A 20,064-nucleotide genomic window follows, 5' to 3' on the forward strand; every position below is an offset into this window, starting at 1 on the left:
TCTTTCTTCAACTTTGGACAGTCACTTTTGTAGTGCCCTGATTCTTTGCACTCAAAGCATGTGACTTCCTTAAGTGAGGACTTCTTCTGACCTGAGGATTCAGACTTTCCTTTTGCCTTTGCAGAGCCTTTGTATTTGTTTTGCATGTGCTTCCAGATGCGATTGAGTCTCTTGGAGATCAGAGTCAGCTCATCTTCATCAGAATCTTCTGATGCTTCTTCAGATTCCTCTTCTTCGGCTTGAAGAGCTTTTGACTTCTCAGCCTTAGCCTTTTCAGATTTAGATTTCAAGGCTATGAACTTTTTCCTCAGATCTTGCATCTCTGAGCGCTTCAGCTCATGGCATTTCAAAATGCTGATGAGTTCTTCTAAACTCATATTCTCAACATCTCTCGTGAGCTCTATTGAAGTCACTAAAGGCATCCAACTTTCAGGAAGACACCTGATGACCCTTATGACATGATCTTTTGTTGTGTAGCTCTTGTTGAGAGGTCGTATGCCAGCTACAAGCAACTGAAATCTGGAGAACATTTCTTCAATGGACTCATTTGGCTCCATGATGAAGGATTCATACTTTTGGATCAAAGACAATGCCTTTGATTCTTTGACTTTCTTGTTTCCTTCATGAGACATCTTCAGAGATTCGAAAATGCCTTTCGCAAACTCACGATCTGTAATCTTCTGGTACTCTTCATAGGAAATAGCACTTAGAAGAATTGCTCTTGCTTTGTGATGTTGTGAGTACAGCTTCTTTTGATCTGCAGTCATTTCTGACCTTGGGATCTTCTTGCCATCTGCATCAACTAGACGCTCGTAGCCATCCACAATAATATCCCAGAGATCTGCATCGAAACCCAGAAAGAAACTTTCCAGTCTATCTTTCCAATATTCGAACCTTTGACCGTCGAACATAGGAGGCTTTGCATTGTAACCATCTCTTTGAGTTTCACTGGTGGTGGCAGCCATTGTTTTTCACACCGGCCCGGATCACTGAACACTGTTAGGTGTGGTAATCAGAACTTGTGCTCTGATACCAATTGAAGGTATGAAAAACGGTAGAAAGGGGGGGTTTGAATAACGTTTTCAAGATAAAGCTTCCACCTTAAAGATTTTGACAAATCTTTCGAGAACTTAAGTGCTAAAGATAAGAGATAGAAAAGCACACAAGGATTTTATCCTGGTTCACTTGATAAATCACTCAAGCTACTCCAGTCCACCCGTTAAGGTGATTTCTTCCTTCTTAGAATGAAGGCAATCCACTAATCAGGTAAGAGTTACAACTGCACTTGAAACCTACAAGTGACTAACAATTACACTGACTTAGCTCACACTAAGATTCACTCTCTTAGTCTTCTCTAGGATCCGATCAACCTTGATCTCCTAAAGGAACTAAACAAACTGTTTATCAAAGAATTGTTTACAAGAGATTTGCTTCTAAAAAGCTAATAGTAAACTCAATGAATTTCAGATGAAAGAAAGCTTAGAAGAATTTGAAATTGTCTTGCGCGTATGTGAATGCTTCTAGCCGCTTCTTTCAGTCTTCAGCCTCTTTATATACTCCAAGGATTAGGGTTGAGCGTTGCATGGGAAATGCTACCGTTGGAGGGCAGTTCTGGAAAATCCAGCTTCTGCTATGTCTGAGACTGTTAGGTAGGTCGTCAGGGAGGTACAGTTGCTTTTGTACTTGGATAGCGACTTGACCTTTAAACCTAGGAGACTTCTGATCAGGAGAAAGCTTCATGTTGGAACTTGTGAAGCCGGTTGATCAGAGTCAGAGGGAAAGCCCAGATCCTCTGACCATTGTTTCTTCTGATTTTGAACTCAGAGGGAAGTACATGGTCTTCAGAGTATCTTGCTTCTGGACATCAGAATTTTACTAATCAGCTTCTGGATCTTCAGAGTCTTCTACACCATCAGAATATCTGAGCCTTCAGTGTTTCTTGGTTATCAGACTTTCTGGATCTTCAGAACTTCTAGTGACTGAGTCCACATCAGAGTTTGTATAACTTCAGAACTTCTGAAGCTTTTCCACTGTTCATACTGAACATGGTGAATGCGAAAGCGTTGCTTGGGTCGCTCTTTAACACAGTGCTTCTGATTTGTGTGAGATTGAGTTGAGGTCAGAGCCTGTAAATAGCACACTCAGAAAAACACGTTAGAGTACCACAATTGTTCATATCAAAAGGTTAACTTGTAATCATCAAAACATAGAGTTGTACTACTAGATCAAAACTTGATCTTACAGATGTAGATAACGGATTCTATATGGTAAAGTTCGACATGCCAGAGGATAGAAACAAGGTGATTGGGGGTGGCCCGTGGATGATCTTCGATCACTATTTGGTTGTTTCCACTTGGAGTCCGGACTTTATTTCGCCGGAGGCACGGGTGACCAAAACGCTAGCATGGATTCGCATCCCAGGACTCAATGTGGCGTTTTATGATGAGAGCTTCCTAATGTCAGTGGCAAAGGTGATTGGTACACCAATCCGGGTAGACATGAACACGCTAAAAGGAGAGAGGGGACGTTTCGCACGCATATGTGTGGAACTAGACCTCACAGTGCCGGTGGTGGGGAAGGTTGGAATTGAAGAGTATTGGTACAAAGTAGAGTATGAGGGGCAGCACATTATCTGCCCCAAATGTGGTTGCTATGGACACCGTGGTCGAGAATGCACCTCAACGGCTATAGCGGTGGAAAAAATGACGATCCCAGTAAAAGCAATAGAAGACACCACAGCTGACCAATCGAAGGGGACGGAGGAAAGCCACCAACCTAAAACGGCAGAAACCCCAGTACCGGCGGAGGTGACGACAGAGCAAACTGACGTGGATATGGGCCCCAAGAATGATAATGAGGCAATTAAGGAGCAGCCGGCAACACAGGCGAAACGGGTGGAGGTGATTGATGTTGAGTTATTTGGAGAATGGCTGGCAGTTACAAGAAAGAAGAAAAATTCCAACGTCAAGGGCTCCAAAATGGCGAATCAGCGTGGGGGTTATGAATCAAATAATCATGGGGCACGAAATCAGGAGCAAATAATTAAAAGAGAGAATTTCCAGGGGAAACGGGCCCCCAATCAAACGGCCCAGAAGATTAAGAAGCCGCAAGTGGAAACCGCTGCAGCTAAAGGTGACAAATCTTCCAAGGACTTAATGATGAGAAGACCAAGTCAACCAGCCAATGATTACGTCAATCATGGAGGGAGACTAAAGCAGCCTTTAATGGTATTCAAGGCTGGAATGAATGGTACGTTTCCAATGTCTTTCCATGTGGGTAGTGGGTCCAATCCTAATGGAATAAATGAAACAGGTAATAAGAAAAAGAGAATCAGAGGAGAAAATGGGGACAACGGCACAATCAGCTTTGATGCAGCAAGGGGACCCACTCCTATCATAAATAATGATGCTGCGCTGATTACCAATAATGAGGAGATGACGGTTTCCAATAACCAAGCGGAGTTTGACCAAGGGAAGGAAGTAGAGATGACCGGAGGCACAACGTAGAATCCTGCTCTCGACGGGCCCCCTAATATTAATAGGTTTAATGATTGGTTTTGAACAATTTAAAATCATTTCATGGAACATTCGAGGGGCTAGAAGTGGAAACAGTAAAGTTTTCATGAAGGAACTTGTGAGGTGCCATAAGCCGGATTTAATCCTGCTCATGGAAACTAAGTGTCAATTCAGAAGTGTGCATGCTTTTTGGAATTCTTTGGGCTATGGTCCTGGTTTCATTTCAGAAGCAGTTGGATTCAGCGGTGGTATATGGGTACTCACTAGTATTAACTCGGGAGTATCCTTTCGCCTCCTAGATATGCATAACCAGGTCATTTCCTTTGAAGTATGGAGGGCTAATTTATCCTGGGTTTGCAGTGCAGTTTATGCCTCTCCTAACCCCAGTAGAAGAGATCTCCTGTGGTCTCACTTGAACAACTTGAGGAACTCCATTACTGCTCCTTGGCTCCTAGTGGGAGACTTCAACGAAATCCTCCTCCCCTCGGAGGTGCGTGGGGGCAATTTCCTCCAAAATAGAGCAGCACGGTTTGCGGAGGTGTTAACAAACTGTAACCTTTCCGACTTGGGAGCAGTTGGTGGCACTTTTACCTAGCATAGAAAAATTAATAACAGAATTGTGCTATCCAAAAGATTGGATAGAGCATTAGGAGATGTGGATTGGAACATTGCTTTTCCTGACGCTTTTGTGGAAATTTTATGCAGGTACCAATCAGATCATGTCCCCCTCCTCATTCACTGTGGACCTATGATGCAAGGTGCAAATGATAGACCCTTCAGATTCTTGGCGGCTTGGGCGGAGCACCCTGAGTATGAAACTGTGGTGAAGAATGCTTGGAGGAGTAGTGATGAGGACATCCAAGTCAAGCTGAACCGCCTTAGCAATGATTCCCAAACGTTTAATAAAGATGTTTTTGGAAATATCTTCAGGAGGAAGCGTAGAGTGGAGGCGAGACTAAAAGGGATCCAAAGAGCTTTAGACCAGCAGGTCTCCTCAGATTTGGTACGCTTGGAAGCTGAACTTCAGAAGGAACTGAGGGACGTGTTAAAACATGAAGAACTCCTTTGGTACCAAAAAGCGCAGGGTAATAGGATTCGCTTTGGAGATCGCAATACGTCCTACTTCCATGCTCATACAGTGATCCGCAGGAGAAGAAATAACATTCACAGGCTCAAGCTCAATGATGGCTCTTGGTGTACAGATCAGCAAACCCTAGCAAATGAGATCAGAAACTACTTCTCCACTCTCTTCAGCGCCATTCCCCTGGACACCGGTGCTGGCCTTTTGCATTCAGTGGTGCCTCGTCTCTCCCCAGCTGCTAGGGAGTCGTTAGTTCTTCCCGTTGACAAGGATGAGGTATACAAAGCTTTAATGTCCATGCGTTCTTTCTCTGCTCCAGGGCCTGATGGTTTTCAACCAATCTTCTATAAACGGTTCTGGAACACAGTTGGTGATGCTCTGTGGAACCTGGTAAAAGTGGCAATTGAGGAAGGTAGAGTTGATGAGAATCTCATGAAAATCCTGGTGGTTCTCATTCCCAAAGTGGACTTCCCCTCATCTGTGAAAGAATTCCGCCCCATAAGTCTCTGCAATGTTACTTATAAACTTATTACCAAAGTGCTTGTCAATAGAATGAGACCCTTCTTGAATGGGATAGTGAGCCCTATGCAAAACAGCTTCTTACCTGGGAGAGGTACGATGGATAATGCTTTCCTCGCCCAAGAGATAGTTCATATGATAGAGAAATCTATGGCTAAAGAGGGTAGCCTTGCTTTCAAGATAGATCTTGAGAAAGCCTATGACAGTGTCGATTGGAACTTCTTGAAGGAAACTCTCCTTCTCTATGGCTTCCCATTGATGACAGTGAATCTTATCATGCGTTGTGTCTCTTCCTCTAACCTGACCCTTCTTTGGAATGGAGCCCGCCTCCCGGAATTCAAAATAGGAAGAGGCCTTAGACAAGGCGACCCTCTCTCCCCGTATCTTTTTGTTCTTTGTATGGAACGCCTATCAGTTACTATTCAGAATCAAGTGGATATAGGGAGTTGGAAGCCTTTGCGTATATCTCAGAATGGCCCCCCTATCTCCCATCTTTTTTTCGCAGATGACGTGCTCCTGTTCTGCAAAGCCACTCCATCCCAGGTAAATCTTCTTGCAGATATAATGCAATCTTTCTGTGCCAACTCTGGTTTGAAAATAAATGTCCAGAAATCAAAAGCCATAGCCTCCAAAGGTGTCCGGCGTGAGGTGAAAGAGGAAATAGCTTCCATTGCTCCAATCCCATTCGTGAATGATCTTGGTCGGTACCTGGGGTTTCCTTTGCAAGGGGGGAGATCAAGGAATGGCAGGTTCAATTTCTTATTAGAAAACATTCAGAAAAAATTGGCGTCTTGGAAGACAAATATGTTGAACATGGCTGGTCGGGTTTGTTTGGTGAAGTCTGTGATTTCAGCTATCCCCACATACTGCATGCAAGCATTTTGGCTTCCTAGAGGGCTCTTAAATCAGATCAACAAGACCATGAGATCGTTCATTTGGTCGAAGGGCTCAGGTAGACCAGGTTGGCATTTGATTGGTTGGAACAAACTGGTTGATCACAAGGAGAGAGGCGGTTTGGGTGTTCGGGACATGGCAATAGCAAACACAGCGTTGTTAGGTAAAGCTGTGTGGAGTATCATGCATCACCCTCACAAACTCTGGGTCCAGGCTCTTGCTAACAAATATTTGACAGCATCCTCAATTTTACATGCCCCTCACCGTACCTCCGACTCACCTGTTTGGAGAGGTATTCTTAGGGCAAGAGACAAAATTCAGAATGGCTTTCGGTTTCGTCTTGGGAGCGGCGACACATCCGTTTGGTATGCGGATTGGAGCGGGTTAGGTGCCCTAGCCCACCAGCTTCCTTTCGTTAATATTGCAGACACCAGGTTGAGTCTTCGAGACCTGATTCAAGGCAACCAGTGGAATTTTCAACGGGCCTATACGGAGATGCCTCCCATCTTCAGAGATAAATTGAACCTGATTGCTCTAGTGCTTCGAGGGGGGAGATCTGACCTTTGGATTTGGGATGGAAATCCGACAGGGTGCTACACCACTAGGGGCGCATATGCCTGGCTCCATGCCCAGGATCATCCGCAGGCCCCAACAGGGATGTGGAACTGGATTTGGAAGCTTGCAGTCCCTGAGAAATTGCGTTTTTTTATCTGGATTATCTGTCATGAATCTTTGCAGGTTAATACGTATCGTTTCAGATGCAATTTGAGCCAAGACTCGCGGTGCACCCGATGCTCAGGAGGGGAAGAAACGATCCTTCATTGCATGAGGGATTGCCCTCATTCGAGGGAAATCTGGCTTCGTTTGGGAATCCTGTCCAGAGATGATTTTCTGCAGCAAGATCCCAGAAGATGGGTCACTAAACTAGCTCGAAGCAGCATCGGAGTTCAATTTGTGGTGGTGTTGTGGGGCATTTGGAGATGGAGAAACAACATGTTGTTTGAACCTTCTCCTTGGACACTGCAGGAGGCTTGGCGTCGCATCTGCCATGACTATGATGAAATTATCCATTTCCAGGATCCCCTCAATGTTGAGAACGGGAACCAACGTATGAGTGATAGTTGGAAGCCTCCGCCAACGGGAACGGTGAAACTGAACGTTGATGGAAGCTTTGGTGGAGAACCTCATCGCATGGGTGGCGGTGGTGTGTTCCGTGACAGCAAGGGAACATGGATGGGTGGCTTCATCTCCTTTGAAACCGGCGGTAACCCGCTCCTGGCGGAAGCTACGGCGCTCCGTGATGGATTGGAGTGTGGGTGGCAGCGTGGCTTCAGGAACCTCATATGCGAGGTTGATTGTCAAGAGTTGATCTCATCCCTTGGCGATCAAGAGAGGACCCGGTTCATGCCAGTGCTTCAGGACATCAACAATTGGCTTCTTAGAGACTGGATTGTGGTGCTGCAACCTGTTAACAGGATTGCCAACAGGGTGGCAGACCGTCTGGCTCGTTTGGGTGCGCAAAGTTTGCAACCTGGTGTCCATGTATGGGACAATCCTCAGCTGGAGATTATGACTCTTATGCTGAGTGATTATGCTTTTATTCCTTAGCCCTTTTGTAGTTTTTCCAATGCAGCAAAAAAAAAAAAAAAAAAAAACTCATTGTTATCCGTATTTCATTGAGAGGTTATTTATTTTGGATTTCAAAAAATTTATCACTACATATCAAATAATTGATTTCTGTTTTTGGTTTTTTTTTTTACATTGTTATTTTAAATAATTACTCAGTTTTTATATTTTCTTCATTTCCTATACTCTATGCTGAATACCCATCTTATACTCTTCATTATATATCTATTTTTCGAGTTGGAGTTATTTCTTTTGGTAATTTACTGAATTCTTTGGGAAAGTGTGATAATTTATGGTTATGATTATAAATGATGATATCTATTCCTATTGTATAAATGTTTTTTCTTCCCCAAAATATCTATCTCTTTCCATGATTTTATACTAGGTTGTTATAGTAAATATATTTAAATGAAAGAGACTGCAAATTAGATTGTTATTGAAAATATCTATCTCTGCCCCATTTGTGCTATTTTATACTTGGTTCTTTTATACTAGGAAAGCGGATTATATTGCCTCCTTCCTTTACAGAAGGTCGTCGTTACATGTTTAATAATTGTCAGGATGCCATGTCAATTTGCAAAAAGTTTGGGTACCCTGATCTTTTTATTACAGCAACATGTAATTCACAATGAGGGGAAATTCAAAGGTATGTCCGTGCTAGGAATTTGAGAGTTGAAGATAGACTTGATATTTGTGTTAGAGTTTTCAAGATGAAGCTCGATAATCTGATGTCTGATTTAAGGAAAGGCACGATATTTGGTTCTGTTGATGCAGGTATGTCATTTATTATTTATTTTATTTTTTTTTCGGAAATCTATGCTTCTGTTTCAATATCATTAATACTGCAACTTTAGATTTCCATTTAATTTCGTTTAACTTTTTGTGAAGGTATGTATACAGTAGAGTTTCAAAAGCGTGGATTGCCACACGCGCACATTCTTCTATGGTTGAAACCCCAGTACAAATTGATAACCGAAGATGACAATGATAAATTCATTTCAGCTGAGCTTCCTGACCCGCAGTTGTATCCAAAGCTTTACAAGGTCGTTTCCTCCTTCATGATCCACGGTCCGTGTGGGGTTATTGATCCAAAGTGTGCATGCATGGTTGATGGCAAGTGTTCTAAACACTTTCCCAAAAAATATCAGAACTGCACTACCATTGATGATGATGGTTTCCCAATTTATAAGAGAAGAAAGACAGGAATTACAGTGGCCAAGAAAGGAGTTCCTTTGGATAATGGTTTTGTTGTTCCCTACAATCCTCGACTTCTGATGAATTATCATGGACATATCAACGTGGAGTATTGCAATAAATCGAATGCAATAGAGTATCTATTTAAATATATCAACAAAGGCAGTGATAGGGTGAATGTTCAAATTTCAAATGCTGGAAATGGAGAATCGAACCAAGATGAAATTAAACAGTACTACGATTGCAGGTAAGTAATCACATTGTTTTTCTTTATTTTTTTTTAAATTTTTTTTACCCAGTTATTAAACTGAAATGAAATGGCAGGTATCTAACTCCATGTGAGGCAGCATGGAGGACATTTAAATTTGATATCCACGAGAGATGGCCGCCCGTGAAGCGCTTATCATTTCATCTTCCCGGTGAACAGTGTGTAACTTTCAACGACGATGAAGACTTGGAAGGCGTTGTTGAAAAATGTTCAACTAAAGATACTCAATTCTTAGCATTGATGAATGCGAATAAGCTATACCCGGAGGGAAGAAGTTTAACGTATGCTGAATATCCGTCTATGTTTGTTTATAAGAAAGATAAGCAAGTATGGGAGCCAAGAAAGAGAGGTTTCTCCCTTGGTCGTCTTCAATATATCGCTCTAGGCATGGGCGAGGTATATTACATGAGGATTCTATTAACCAAACAGAGAGGCTGTGACAGTTTTGCAAGTTTAAGAACTGTCAAAGGGGTTGTTTATCCAACATTCCAAGATGCGTGCGATGCTATGGGATTAATGGAAGATGAGAGGGAGTATGTTGATGGGATTATTCACATGAGTGAGATTGGTTCAGGGTCTTATTTGAGGCATTTGTTTGTAACGTTGCTCTCAACAAACGCTATAGGAAAGCCAAGAGAAGTGTGGGATAAGACATGGAGATTTTTAGCTGACGACATTTTGTACCACAGAAGAAGGTTGCTTAAAATGCCAGGTATTTTTGCACTATGTTCTTATTAAATATATTTAATGACGTTTTTTATTTTTGTGTGTTATTTGAAATGGGCATCTTAGAAGGAATCATTTCCTTTGCTATATCAAAGAAACAACCTCTGTACAATTGGATTTTATTATATAGATTACGTGATTTAGAGAATGTTTTTATATATTATTTTAAATCCATTTAATATTTGTTGCAGATCTTCAAATAAATGATGAGGATTTGATGAACTTATGTTTGATTGAGATAGAGAAGGTGTTGAGAACCAATGGAAGGTCACTTAAAGAATGGCCTAGCTTACCTTATCCATCATTTTGTGAGACCTTTCGTTTTGAAAATCAATTTGTTGCAGATGAGCTTAATTACAATAAGGATGAAATGAACGTACAGCATCAACATTTGGTTTGTTCCCTAACTTCTGAACAGAAAGGAGCGTATACCCAGGTAATAAATTATGATTAAAGCATAATAGAAGAAAAAATGAATAAATTCGATTATTATGTGTTTCGTATTTTCTTTTTGACAAATTATGTCAATTTACAGATATTGGATGCTGTTTCGTCCAATAACGGAGGATTTTTTTTTCCTATATGGATTTGGCGGATCTGGTAAAACTTTTGTGTGGAATACCCTCTCAGCTGCGCTGCGTTCTGAAGGAAAGATTGTTCTAAATGTTGCGTCAAGTGGCATTGCTTCATTACTATTACCTGGAGGTAGAACTGCTCACTTTAGATTTTCCATTCCTATCACTATCCATGAATCATCAACATGTAATGTCCGTCAAGGTTCTCATAAAGCTGAAATGCTTCAGAAAGCAAGTCTTATCATTTGGGATGAAGCTCCAATGCTTAACAAGCACTGTTTTGAAGCTCTAGACAAAACTTTGAATGACATCATGAAGACCCAAGCAACTTTTGGCCACGATAAACCCTTTGCAGGAAAGGTAGTTGTTTTGGGTGGGGACTTTCGACAGATTCTGCCAGTAATTTTGAAAGGAAGTAGATCAGAAATCATTTCTTCTTCTGTGAATTCATCATACCTATGGAAGCATTGTAAAGTAATGAAGTTAACTACCAACATGAGATTACAACAAGCAGGGTCCTCTTCTTCATCCTTGGAGATCAAAGAATTTGCGGATTGGCTTCTTCAAGTGGGCGATGGCACGATTAAGCCAATCGATGAGGATGATTCTATTATAGAAATTCCCACTTATTTGTTGGTGAGGGAGTCCGATAATCCCTTACTTGAGTTAGTCAATTTTGCATATCTCAATGTTGTTGCTAATTTGGAGAACCATGCATATTTTGAACAAAGAGCACTCCTTGCTCCCACTCTTGAAAGTGTTGAAGAGGTTAATAACTTCATGATGTCAATGATCCCTGGGGAGGAAACAAAATATTTGAGTTATGACACACCATGCAGGTCAGATGAAGACTCTGAAATAGATGCAGAATGGTTCACTTCAGAATTTCTAAATGATCTTAAGTGCTCTGGTATTCCTAACCACAGAATTGTTCTCAAAGTTGGTGTCCCTATCATGTTAATTCAGAACATTGATCAGTCTGCTGGATTGTGTAATGGAACAAGATTGATAGTGAGCGCTTTGACACCTTATATCATTGTTGCAACAGCTCTTTCCGGTTCTAAAACAGGTAAACCTGTTTATATTCCTAGGCTTAGCTTAACTCCTTCTGATACTGGCCTTCCTTTCAAATTCTCAAGGAGACAGTTCCCTATTACTGTTTGTTTTGCTATGACTATAAATAAGAGCCAAGGCCAGTCGTTATCGCATGTTGGATTATACCTTCCTAGGCCGGTGTTCACGCATGGCCAGCTATATGTAGCTCTATCAAGAGTAAAATCTAGAAAAAGGTTGAAGATACTTATAGTCGATGACAAAGGAGTAGTATCTAATTGCACTCGGAATGTTGTGTATGAAGAAGTATTCCAGAACATATGAATGGTTAGATTATCTATCTTTGAATTCGTACTTCTTTGTATAATGCACATTGTATTTAGCGTGCTGTATTTTTTGATCTACTTATTTAAAACATTTTCTAAATTGTTGCAGATTCAACAGACTTTCAATGATAATGGGGCAGCAAGCAACAAGTGGAATGCATAACGTTCATATGACATCTTTTTGTTGTTGATATATATATTTCTGTAATCATCAACCTTTGTTAGATTCATTCAGTTTTTCATTGTTGTGTAAACGAATCAAATCTAATTTCAATTGTTATCTATGGTTTTGTGGTAGTTAATCATGTCAACTTCATGTAAAAATAATTGTCATAAAAAATTAGAAAAATCTTTCGTCGTGCAGCGCACGGGTGAAAGCACTAGTCAGATTAACATAACATTTGCATCCCCGGGAAAAAATGCACAATCATTGTGTAAAAACGTTAATGGGACATTCACTTCATGTATTCCAACTGTTAACTGTTATTGAGTTGAGACTAGCCAATTAGGGTTTCGAAGTAGTTAGTAGAACCCAATGCATTTTGATGTGTTTAAACCCGAAGTAGCATTTTCAAGTAAGGTTGACTTCATATCTTGTACTAATTTATTTCACTTTGCACTCGATTCTACATTTCTATAGTTCAACAGGATCAGTTTTGTACTTTTAGGCTATTGGTCCAGTTTTAATAAAATTCTTGATTCCGTGCTAAGACAAGATGCCCTCATGTCTATAACTTTTTTGTCCCAAAAGAAAATATCTAGATCTTGAAACTTCTAGAAGTTTTTTTTTTAATGTATTGGGAATTAATGTTGCTAGATGGTGTTTGATTATTGATATCTTAAACTTTTAATTACTGTTAAACTAGTAAATCTCTCATGGATGCATTTGGTGATATATAATGTAAAAATAATTACACTAATATTCAAAGTTTGTTACTTGAATTTAACTTGGGTTGGAGAAGAAAAATGTTAACACATGCTCAACGTGAATTCTCAAGGCCAACAAAAATATAAGTAAATAGTTCGGTTTTCATATTTGGGCCATAATAAACTTTTCAACTTGCTTTATGTTGAGATTTATGTTGAGAATATGCCTATAATAGCTACGCTGAAAATTAAGATGTGATATTGAGTTAATATTTAATTTTCATTTTAATTTATTATTTACTCCCTTGTTTCACAATAACTGTCCACTTAGAATTTTAATGGAGTATTAATTGATGAAATTAATTTCTATGCACCGACGATGTAAAAAGTTTTACACCATCATTCAATCACAACCTTCTATTTTCTATTTTAGATATTATTAAATACAAAATTAATTGTGAGCTAACAAAATGGAGGGATGTAATTAAATGATGGTGTAAAACTTATTTACACCGTCGGTGCATAGAAATTAATCTCTTAATTGATGTTTTTACATATAATGCTCCTATGAGAATAATAAATGAGGAGAGATAAAAATACATTGTAAATGGTAAAATAGGAAAACAAATGATGTTTTAAAAAGTTAACAAAATTAATTAATTTCTTAATATGTGTGCATATTCGCTAAGTAGACACTTATATTGAAACAGATGGAGTATTTATTTTCAAATTATGATAAGATTAAAATATTATTAGTCATTTCTAAAAAGATTACATTTATCACTTTATTTTACGAATCGACTTTTATGTTATGCATTTGCTCTAGAAATAAATGATTGATAAAATTATCACCTTCAAATAACATATTCCGTCTACATTGTATCCTAAAAACTCAATGCTTTAGTACCTCACCAGTGACCACACCAAGTAGTATAGCCTCTCAAAACAAATATTCTCTGGTTAACATATTAATTATTTATTTAATCACTCTCTTTTTATAACATCCCGATTTCCGGGTGTCACTTAGTAACTCAAAAATAAAATAAAGCGTAAAATGCAGGTAATTTTTTTTCTCATTTTCTAAGTAAAATTACTTTTTCAAAATAAAGGTTCAACCCAAGATTGCACAACCTAACTAATGTACAATATAGATATACAACCCCGCTGTAACCATAAGTAGCAGGAAGTGACAAAAAGTAAGCCCAAAGGCAATACATACAGATCCAGTGATCAGAGGGACAAAGTTATAAGTACATGTCCTCAAAAGTGGGAGAGTTATCCCAAAACGGCCTCCTCCAGACTTCCTACGTCCGACTACTCCTTGTGATTCCCATTACAAAAAGTAATGTGTCGGGGACCTACCCTGCCCCAAAATACAAATGACGAATCAGAGCTAAGACAACAACACCCAATATCGGTAGACTCTTGTTTCGTGCTAGAACATAGAGAGAGAAGGTAGTACCCAAAGTATGAGGAAGGTGATGAGAACACTTAGAGAGAGGAGCTCTAACCGCTTAGAGAGAGAAAGTATAACTGAATTTCAATGACACCGAGCTCGAAGCATGAGAACTAAGTGTGTCTTTAAGCAAAAAACAAGGCGACATCCCTAAGAATACTGACTAAGACCTAAAAACCTTAAGAATCCAGAAGTGAAAGACAATGGCCAACATGGCCTGGTAAATGAATCCTTTACGATACACTTTGGATCTTCAGCCGTGCCCTCCTCTTCCAGGCGACCCAAGTCCACAAGTAGGCTTGTGGCGACGCCTTCTGGTCCGCCTGACTCGGCATAGTCATGCGCATGCCCCAAATCATGACGTTTTGTCACATGTTGCATCCTTTCCACACGTCGTGCCTTGAAACAATGTTTGGATTAGTAAATCCACAGGACCCCGACCGCCACCTTTAAAGCGCTTTTTCGTGGTCGTGGGTTCGATCCCCACAGACGGCGCCAAATGTTCCGTGCTAGAACATAGAGAGGGAAGGTAGTACCCAAAGTATGAGGAAGGTGATGAGAACACTTAGAGAGAGAAGCTCTAACCGCTTAGAGAGAGAAAGTGTAACTGAATTTCAATGCTCTTATTATTCAAATGAGCTAAGAGTCCTTTACAATTGGTATTTCCCTCCTATTTATAGAGGTGGCGTTGGGCTTCGGCGCCTCTAGCTTATCCAAGTGGGCCAGTTGGGCCTCGGGAAGGGAGGCCCAAGATCATGGTGTGTTCCCCGCCCAAGGTCAGGTTTCCTGGGCGAGGGACCCTGGGGTCTCGCCCAGTCCAACTCTAACCACCCATACCCTACACCACTATCATTGACCCTCAACTGATCACGCATGGAATCTGAGTCCTCGTCGAAAGATCTAAGTAGTAGTCATTCCGCTCCGGATCCTCCCCGAACGATGAATCATCTCGAACCATCTGTCGATCGTCTGGCAGTTTGTCGACCACTCAAACACAAACAGACAAACAAGGCAGGGGCGAGGGTCAACTCACAGAATAATGTAAATAATACAAACAACATGTAAGGATAAGGAGGTATATACATATATAGGTTCTTCATGACCTATCTTAGTGTATATAATAGCATGTTAAAATCACAAATATCAATTCAATCTTTAACACATCAACAAATATAGTTAGGTGCATGATATGCCATGCAATGTTGTATTCAAAATGTTCCGGACAAATGGGTTGGGCACCATCGAGTCAGTCCTAACACGGGTCTAGTGTTTTACCATTTCCGCTCGGTTGTCACTTACAATCCCTGACATAGTCGGATCAGCCCTAACCCCTCTAGGTTAAACCTTTTCCGCCTGATATGGCGAAGAGACACTCTTGGTGTTCTTCAGTGAAGGCCCGATCTTTCGACCTTCTCAACCTTTGTGAAGCCCGATCTTTCGACCGTCTCAACTTCACCGAGGCCCGATCTTTCGATCCTTTCAACCCCGAATATATGAATGATACAATATGGTTAGCCAAACATCGTATCGCCATCACAACGCAAGTGTCTAGCTAAGAATATTGGCTCTAAGTAAGACCCGAAGGTGAATGTCGACTCCTTGATAGAAGCTTCGACAAGTAAGAGTACTAATCGCACTCAGTGACTTCTCTCGTCATTATGGCTCATCCTCGTGATGTCCAAACAAGTTACTCAACGAGCAAAAGGAAGTTAATTATGATATTTATTGTCAAAATCCAAGTTCCAAGTTGAGTTAGTTCATTATGAAATTTATTGTCAAAATCCGAGTTCCATTAATCTCTTAGTTTCAAGATTCTAACTACTCAAAGGTTCCCAAAATCCCACCAAGTGTCATCCCCGGGAAAAGTCTAGGACCTCAATATGGCTATGGCTCAGATCTCTTGTCAGAGCCTGCCCAGGATTTCCTCTCAAAACCCTGTCATTAACATGACCTAAACTAGAGCTCCCCACACTCCGCAATCGCGTAGACATGCATTATCTCAAGCTTATCATGAAAATAACATAAAACCAGTCCAACATTAAACATAACAACAGTCGAAGCATCAACAATAACCAATAGCCGAAGCCTCAGAAAACGGAGACACAAGTCTCAAGATTTAACAATAGCCGAAGCCTCAGAAAACATTTTCGAGTTCAGTTCAATAATCATAATCATAAGCAATAGTAATAAGTAATGAGCAAGTCGAAGATATCGACGCCTAGATCATTAACTAGCAAGTAAGTTTCCCTCACCTCTAGATTGTTCAGCTTCACGGTATGGGGTTTCCTCACTCGTTTCGTCGCTTGCTCCCAAGGTTCCCAAATCCAAACCTTTGAGCAAACACAACATCATTTAGTCAAAACAAGTCAATTCAATCCAAACAGTATTAACTCGCGTTAGACAAATTAAGCTTCAAAGCACGACAATATAACACGAATGGAGGAGTTCCCCGAATGGGTGAGTTTTGACTCGATTCAGGTTTGGTACAAAACACTTTGCTCAAAGAACTTCAAACTGTGTAGCCTCCTGGACGAATTTTGACACGTGAAACCAACCCTTAAAATTCTAATATTTTTAACAAAATAAAAAACAAGCCTCTGAAAACCCTAGTGAAGATTCAAGTCCAAATTCCAAGTAAGGAATTCATAACAAATTTATACAACGACTGAAGATCTCACCCATGGGATGCAGGACCTTTGCTCACTAAAACGCGCATAACTCAAGCTACAGAACTCGGAATGACACGAAATCAAAGCCAAAATTTCGGCGACTTAAAGGGCTACAGTAACCTTAAGGCCAACCTTGCCCATATTTGATTTTTCTCCCAGTCCTAATACATACAAGTCTCGGCCACTACCCAAAACAGGGTTTCCCGAAATTTTTCTTCGATCTAATTTAATTCCTAGGTAATCTCAGGTCATATCTAGGGTAAAAAAACTCTTGGAAAAACTATAGGGTTTGAAATGAAATTAGGGGCAATTTGGTCAAGATTTTTAGGCTAAAAAACTCAAAGTTGAAATTTTGAAAAAGTAAACCGATTAAGTTTTAAACAATGCCATGTATAGCAACTAATCCAAAGGGCACTAAGTTAGATCGGGACTTTTTGGTCCAAAAAGTAAACTCGGTGTGAAATGGTTTTTTGAGTCAGATTTTCCGATCAACAGCGACTTGGTGAAAATCCAAGCGTGCCGGCGATGAATATATAACGTACGGAAGGTGTAGATGATGATTGAAAGAATAAATCAAATTAAAATGAAATTTTTACAAAAAGCTCAAAACTTTGAACACGGAAAGACATAGAGAAAAACATCAGAAAGAAAAAACGGAGGTAAGAAGTAAGAAGGTTACCTCGCTAGAAATCCAATGCAACAAAAATCGGGACGATCGGGCAAGAATGGAGAAAAAACTCTCCTCCTCCTCTCTCTCTCTCTCTCTCTCTCTCTAGCTGCGGGTTCAGGGGGATGAGTAAAAATTCTCATTTTCTTCTTTTATAGGGGATGGGAAATGAGAAAAAAGAAGATTTTCTCGGTTCCGGTCGTTTTTGTACTTTCATCTGCTGATTATAAGTGAGTATTTGGCGACAGAATGCCAAAAATCAAAACGAGGTTCTTTAAATTGAAGAAAACAATTCAAACGCAGTATGGATTAAAATAAGCCGAAAAACTACTTTTTGCAGTTGACGTCGGCTGAAGAAACTTCCTTCTGGGAAAATATCGCAAATGTCAAAAGGAATGAGGCTACGCGGATGGAAATTTCGTTAGAAGCTCTGAATAGAAAAACTCTTCATTCAGGGTCTTAATTAAAGTCCCCGAGAAGATAAAGTCTAGCTTCGACGGACCTCCGGGAAGCCAAACCTATCGTGTGTACAATCCAGAGTTCCATAACAAAACACTGGTCATGGGAAAAATACTTGGAGGTTCTTATTTCTCTAACGATTTTGAATTTCGCTAAAACAGTGCTCTAGGAGCGGAAATAGCCTTTTTCGGACACTCTCGACCTAAGCTGGTGTGGAAATGGCTCACGCTATCACTTAAACTGAATACAGTACTATCCTTAGTCTTTTCTTAAACTTTCTTCTTCATTAGGTTATCCAAATCAGCAAACACTTGTTCAGGTTCCCCTCACGCTACACCTAAACCTAGGCGTGAGTTGGAAATTAAGTTATTTAATCTAGGTCTAAAAACCTGGGTCTTACACCTTTTTTTTTTCTTTCTCGAATAGCTACTGCATCAGATGCTCCTTCTACTTCCCCACTCAATTGGTAACGAGAGAAGTTTTCATTCATGTAGATTCAAAGTTTTAATCTTAATTTGGTGTTATATAACTTCTGGGTTTCTGTTGATTCATGTTGAAATTTGTTGATAATGGTCCAACAACTTCAGCATAAGAACCACCATAGTGGCAAAGAGTTGAAGAGGAAACTGATCAAGAAATTAAGTGTGTTCGGTTGCTACCCCTATCGTGCTACATTGTACATGTTCAGAGGAATTGGAATGTGTTAAGTTCAAACGCTGAATACATTGGCTATCATGTTTTGAATGATAACAATTTTCATAGAGCTTAAATGCAATACTCAAACATTCAATGTGAATTCCTTTTTCAGGAAATATCTTTCAGAAATCACATTCCCCGAAGGTTAGCTCAAGTGGTAAGAGCTAGGGGACATAAGGGTTGGGGAGGAGAAGGTCCAGGGTTCGAATCCTGGAAGGGAAATTTGAAGGAATTTTTTAACTTACTAACAACTAACCACTAACATTTGCCTATAAAAAAAAAAAACAAGACTAAATGCAATACTTAAACATTCAATTTGAAACCTCTAACATTCAAGAAGAGAAATGAAGTGCAATGAATCACGTGGTATCTCTCAAAAGCACTTTGTTCCAGGAAACAATTACAACATTGTCAAAATCAATTTCATTTTTCTCGCACACAAGGACTGGAACAAGGCTCATGATGCTACCAACCTCAGACAGAGATACACATTGTAGCAACAAGTCTCCGTCAAAGAAGTACGAGGCATTAAATGCTCTTGACGAGAAGACTGTTTGATCCAATGACTAGTGCTCAAGATGTTCTACAAGCTCCAATGGCTCTCAACATATCCAAGAAGCACTTGAAGTATAAAATGAGGACTTGAAGATGTTCAGACTCAAGAAAATAAGCTAGAAATTTTTATCTAAATTTTTCTTCAACAAGCTCAAAAGGCAAATCCTTATCGTCTGAGAGAAAAGCCAAAGAGTCAAATCCATTATCCAACTCTCTCTAGAATCAAAACACAAAGTATACCCAAGAGTCAAATCTTATCCAAACACTTTGCAGTTCATCGCACTGTAAAAGTCTACAATCCCTCTTGTGAGAAGCGAACCTTGTAGAACCAGACGATCTTGCAAAAGATCTTAGGAGAAGTCCTTCATAATACTTGTTGTTGGGAGAAGTCTTGTCTAATACTTGTTAGGAGAAGTACTTGAGAATACTTGTGGGAGAAGTCTTGTCTAATACTTGTTGTGGGAGAAGTCCTGTCGAATACTTGTTGTAGGAGAAGTCATTGATACTTCTTAGTGAAAATCTTGGTTAAGCCAAAAGGACTGGATGTAACACCATCATTTGTGGGTGAACTAGGATATATTGTTGTGTGCTTATCGTCCGTTACTTTTTTGTTTATATATCCATTGCACCAAACGTTTGCGAAAACTCTTTCTAAACTTATAATCCTTTGAAAACTTCAGTTTTTATTGAACATATTTCAAACTTTCAAACCCCTCTTTCTTGTGTTACTTTTTCTAATATCAGGAGGTGCATGTTTATCTCTTGCTACCCTGTTGTGCGGTGCTTGGGTTTGGATGAACATAGACATAGCCACCATCATCACCATAGCAAGCACTTTGATTGGTGAACATGATGAATCAGAGTGGTTAGAGCCTAATCAATGCATTCTTTTTTTGTTTCTGTTTTTGAAATGCTATG

General features: G+C 40.0%; 2 protein-coding genes across 2 annotated transcripts; both read left to right on the forward strand.

The window, feature by feature from the left end:
* The first annotated feature begins 3,546 nt into the window (after positions 1-3,546).
* LOC130746139 (uncharacterized) lies at positions 3,547-7,617 on the forward strand. Its single transcript, XM_057598684.1, has 2 exons — positions 3,547-4,043; positions 4,221-7,617. Exons 1-2 carry the CDS (start codon positions 3,547-3,549, stop codon positions 7,615-7,617), a joined length of 3,894 nt encoding a protein of 1,297 aa, XP_057454667.1.
* Positions 7,618-9,406: 1,789 nt separating this feature from the next.
* LOC130732039 (uncharacterized) lies at positions 9,407-11,799 on the forward strand. Its single transcript, XM_057584168.1, has 2 exons — positions 9,407-9,769; positions 11,281-11,799. The coding sequence occupies exons 1-2, from the start codon at positions 9,485-9,487 to the stop codon at positions 11,773-11,775; spliced, it is 780 nt and encodes a 259-aa protein (XP_057440151.1). The 5' UTR covers positions 9,407-9,484; the 3' UTR covers positions 11,776-11,799.
* The last annotated feature ends 8,265 nt before the right edge of the window (positions 11,800-20,064 follow it).

The sequence above is a fragment of the Lotus japonicus genome, chromosome 1, assembly GCF_012489685.1.
Source record: "Lotus japonicus ecotype B-129 chromosome 1, LjGifu_v1.2".
Lineage (NCBI taxonomy): Eukaryota > Viridiplantae > Streptophyta > Magnoliopsida > Fabales > Fabaceae > Lotus > Lotus japonicus.

Excerpts from the sequence above, each read along its gene's own strand:
- LOC130746139 (XM_057598684.1), top strand. The coding sequence starts at position 3,547 with ATGATTGGTTTTGAACAATTTAAAATCATTTCATGGAACATTCGAGGG. Across the intron at positions 4,044-4,220 it reads CTCCAAAATAGAGCAGCACG|GTACCAATCAGATCATGTCC; the intron begins GTTTGCGGAGGT and ends AATTTTATGCAG.
- LOC130732039 (XM_057584168.1), top strand. The coding sequence starts at position 9,485 with ATGGGCGAGGTATATTACATGAGGATTCTATTAACCAAACAGAGAGGC. Across the intron at positions 9,770-11,280 it reads CATGGAGATTTTTAGCTGAC|GAATTTCTAAATGATCTTAA; the intron begins GACATTTTGTAC and ends TGGTTCACTTCA.